At 44.2% G+C, this 4495-nt stretch overlaps 1 protein-coding gene across 1 annotated transcript; it reads right to left on the minus strand.

Moving 5' to 3' along the window:
* Window positions 1–1707: 1707 nt before the first annotated feature.
* F5147DRAFT_557548 (uncharacterized protein) lies at window positions 1708–1968 on the minus strand (the record flags this gene model as incomplete). The annotated part of the gene is made up of 1 exon (XM_041430530.1): window positions 1708–1968. A coding segment is annotated over one exon (261 nt), but the record flags the coding sequence as incomplete, so codon positions are not given.
* Between the last annotated feature and the right edge of the window lie 2527 nt (window positions 1969–4495).

Genomic DNA, 4495 nt, shown 5'->3' on the forward strand with positions numbered 1-4495 from the left:
CAGTTGGTCTGGTTCAGAGGCTCCTGGATGAGAACCAAGAACCAGACCATTGAGAACTGTTCTTTGTGGTCTGGTGTAAGACCTATGGTCTTTGCAGCCTCATATAGGCCTTTTTGTGTTGTCCCTCTGGTTTTAATACAGTGTGCACTACCCTTGGTATAGCACGCAAGTCTTCCATCGTTGGCCAACGGCCATGGCTCTCATGCATGCTTTGGCTAGCGTTGGCTTCTCTTTGGATCTGTTGAGCGTCCTCTGTCTGTCCTATCCATATCCTCTGCTGGTTCATTGGTGCGTATATTACTCGATTCATACTAGACTAACAACAATTCCCAAGCTATTCTGTTTATATTTTCATGAAATGTATCATGGACCCTATTTACATACATCTCGCTACCTACTTGGCTCTGAATATTGCTTAGGTGCACATACATATATCAGATACTTAGAATTTCTATGTAACTTCTCTCTCCCATCAGAATTCATCACCTGTTTACATGCAAAACTACAAGTCTTGACTAAGAATCTAAAATCTTTGGTACTCTCTCGCGCGTGCACTTCTATTGGCAGCAATTGTCTCGTATTCATGTGTCTATATTATCCAACGCTCTCGGCACTTGTCATCGCTCGGCCCTGCCCTCGTGTTTTCAGTTCCTCTTTCGCATCCCACCTTTGGCTTAACCATGCGCTTTCACGTTTTGTCACATCGCAGCCACTCGCACTTGCATCGCATCGCATCTTATTGGCACTTCACCTACATGCATATCACATCACATTTTTGGCGGCTCACTCACGCTCACATCGCTTCAGCTTCAGCTTTTGTGTTCTCTTTAGTTTCAGCTACCCTTACTAGTTTCTATGTTTCCCCTCACACTTTGCTTAGAGGAATCATTCTCAGTAGCAATCCCCTCGGGCCGAATCTATACTCGCATCCAGAGGTCTATTTGAGTTTTACCCCACTTCCCCCTTTCTCCCCATTTCACTCCGTCTCATCTAGCTATCATTCTTTGCACACACCGGTTCAGTTTTTCTCTGGTCCAAACCCAAACCGAACCATCAATTTTTCAAGCACAAGAATCAATATTGATAGTGCATCTACACGACATTGAATAGCTAGTCACTACATATCAGCTGCATACACCTCTGCCTCTACTGCTGCTGATGTATGTCCATTCCAATAGGCTGCCTTCATCAACTGCAGTGCGGAGAACATGGCTGGTGTGTCCATGATATATTCAAGTAGTCCCTCCTTGGTAAACACGCGCGGTTTCGAAATAAGGCTGGCATTGAGAGTTGTTTGCGTCACAGTAAGATCTTCTTCAGGCGGAATTGTGTGAGAGTGCATTGTGATGCCTGCAGCCTCACAGCGCTGCTTGTACATTTGAAAATGGGTCCTTTTATTGCAAACAATGTGTGTCCGCAATGTTGAAGTGCCGCTGCGAAATGTATGCTTTGAGCCAGGTTCACCAGCAGCCCTTACACAAAGTAAGAAACAGTTGAAAAAATAGATGGATAACTTACTTGCACAAGTTGCAGACCCACCCATCAGAAATGTGAGTAAATATGGTATGGACATCCACTGTGCATTTGCTTTTGGACACCTAAACCATCAGAGTCCAGAGGAGACAAAAATCACATGGTGGCTTTCTTGGGCACTGGAGTATCAGTGGCGTCAGATAATGGATGTTTCCTTGATGAAGACACTGTGGCTGCATTATCAGCATCCCGAATGTGAGCAGAGGGTTTTGAGGTGCAAGTGGAACATTGCGAACCAGCTGCAACTAGTGCTGGTGTGCATCCAGCCTGGAGTAAAATGGAGTAGGCATCCTTCGCAGTAGATTGAGCTGAAGATGGGGCCTGCGGTAGTGGTGCATTATTGTCTGAATCATTGTAGAATATGATATCGAAGGCATCCTTGAGGGAGCCATCAGCATTGAGAGTGCATGCGTCTTGAGACATTTTCAGGGAAGACAACTCACAATTTCGCTGTCCGGTGCTTGTTTTGTGCATGGAGCAAGGAGATGTATCCCAGAACAATGGTAGTATCTGAGGAGATCAATCAAAGTGAAGAGGAGGATCATAATTGTCTGACATAGTTAAGTACATGTCAGTAGGTCAGAGAATTGTGATTAGTTAGTACTTACCTTGAAAAATGCTAAAGGTAGCCTGATTAATCAGGAGTGCAAATCCCAAAGACGACGGTTTGACGTTGAGGCTGACATTGTCGAAGTCGAAGTCGACAAGGGTTCAGAATGGTTTGGGAAGACGTCGAACCCAGAACCGTTTTCTGGTGTAGAGATACAACAATTGCTGGACACTACACGAAGTAAGTGTTTAGCAATATGAAAAAATGTGTTTTGGTTGTGCACAGCCTAGTCTGCTATACTTGCAAGACAAGTGTGTTCGACCCGAGGGGCTTGCTGTATGGTATTAGAATAATCAGTTATATGAAAACGAAGATAATCCGAAGTGCAGGAAACAAAGTCTGAAGGTATAATTACAAGTCCAATATCAAAAATGTCGGGTCCTATGTTTTCGGGTTAGCAGGTTTCGTCAGGCTGTGTCAGGTTTGCATCGGGTTTGTATCAGGAATATAATGAATGTCGGTGATAGTGAATGGCGGGGTACTGTGAGATGTTTCGGAGTGTTTCGGATAAAGAATGGATGATATTGTGGAATTCAGCTAAGAACTACTAATATTGGATGACCTCCTCCTACTCGGAGGTAGAAAGGTAAGTAAATAGGTAGAAGGTATGCGAAATATATAGTGTCTATGTAGAATTTCGGAGTGCTATAGGCGAAAGTAGTAGCACTGATTTTCGGGTCCAATGTCCTATGTAATAAGACACGATGTACTGCGGACATGTAATAATGTGTTCTACAATGTTAGCGATGTGAAAACAAGTAACTGCACACCTAGTGGGGATAGATATGACAGGACAAGACATAGGGAGGACAAGTGCATGGGAAAACATCGGGTCTGATGCACAGGAAACATCGGATTAGTGGATTAGCATCGGGTTTAGTGGATAAACATTGGATTGAGTGGGTGAGTGTCGGATAACATTGGGAAGTGATTTGTGTGCAATGGGCATTTGACATGCATTGGAAAATAGCTGAATACAAGCCTAGCGCAATCTCAAGTGCTACACCGGTCCAGTTCTGGCTGACATGAGAACCATGGACCGAACCAATGAGAACCGGACCGCAGCAGCACTAGAAGATGCATACCTTGGTAAAATGTGCCCATACATCATCTTTTCAATCCATAATGCCCCATGCTCGTTACTCCACATAAAACCTGATGTGCGCTTGATTTCGACAATAGTGTGATACACTTTCTTGAGCTATAAAAACATGAGATGACATTGCTGACTGAAACATTCAATAGAAACATACCACTGTGAATTTGTTCTTGCACACCACACCAGTCTTCTCTTTGCCCCTTTGATGTGGGTATTTGAGTTTGAGGTCCGCAGATGCTTGATTGAAAGTTGCCATCTTGAAGCCTCCATCACCTGATGAAGGCAGGGTGAGTAGAAGGAAGTCAAGGAAGGTACTTTCCTCCACCTTTGACCAGACTGTGGGAGCCTTGTGGATGATTCCAGAGGTGGCAGCCAAGGCTACATCAATGGTGCCTCGAGATCACAGGGAATGTGAAGAGCTGATACTAGATTTATCAGACATGTCAGCAAGGTGATGGTGATGGTACAGATTTGGTCGGCTGATCCCGCTCACATGTGAGCATCACGTGCAGTTTTGAACTGCGAATTCTGAACCCAGACTCGCTGTCCAGACTGCACCTTATATTTGGCTGAGAGTTCATTACATGTTCCCTGCTAAGCCATTGTTGTATCTCTACACCACTTTCATAGTCTATCCACCAAAGCATGGGTGAATCTATGATGAAGTCCTTGAGTATTTGCATTACTTGACACTGCTCCTTGGCGAACTCAGATGGTACATCTTTTTTGGTCAAATTGATTAGCAGGCGCACAATGCACAAGAAGTTACAAATGAAAATGCGCAAGACACTGCATGTGTGACTGATTTTTTGGCTCTGGCCAATCACAGATCTTTTGTATCTTATATTCATCAGGCATGCACCCTTTGAAAGTGCACTTGTGGCTGACAATAGTCGCTGATGGTGCAGCTAGTACAAACTTGGTTGTGGATACTGTTGCACCTATGTTTTCTAAGCACTGCAGGATGCGGTGAATGACAATGCAGTATTCCCATATAACGGCAGATGCCTGGATTACCAGATATGGTCTCATAAGGACCATCTACATCTTGGTATTGGATCTTTACCGACTTTATTGGCACATTGTCTATGAATGGCGATGTGAGCTTGGGTATTTTGTCTTGCAGTATAAACAAGATATTGCCTTGGTAAACTTGTACAGTGTTAGCATGTCCTTGCAGAAGTGCGGTCAAATGATGCAGCCCTAGGGGTATCCTGAAGGTAGTCATGTCACACAAGTCTATGTGAAGCGCA

This window comes from Suillus discolor (assembly GCF_016758755.1).
Source record: "Suillus discolor strain FC423 chromosome Unknown F5147scaffold_239, whole genome shotgun sequence".
In the NCBI taxonomy this organism is placed as follows: domain Eukaryota; kingdom Fungi; phylum Basidiomycota; class Agaricomycetes; order Boletales; family Suillaceae; genus Suillus; species Suillus discolor.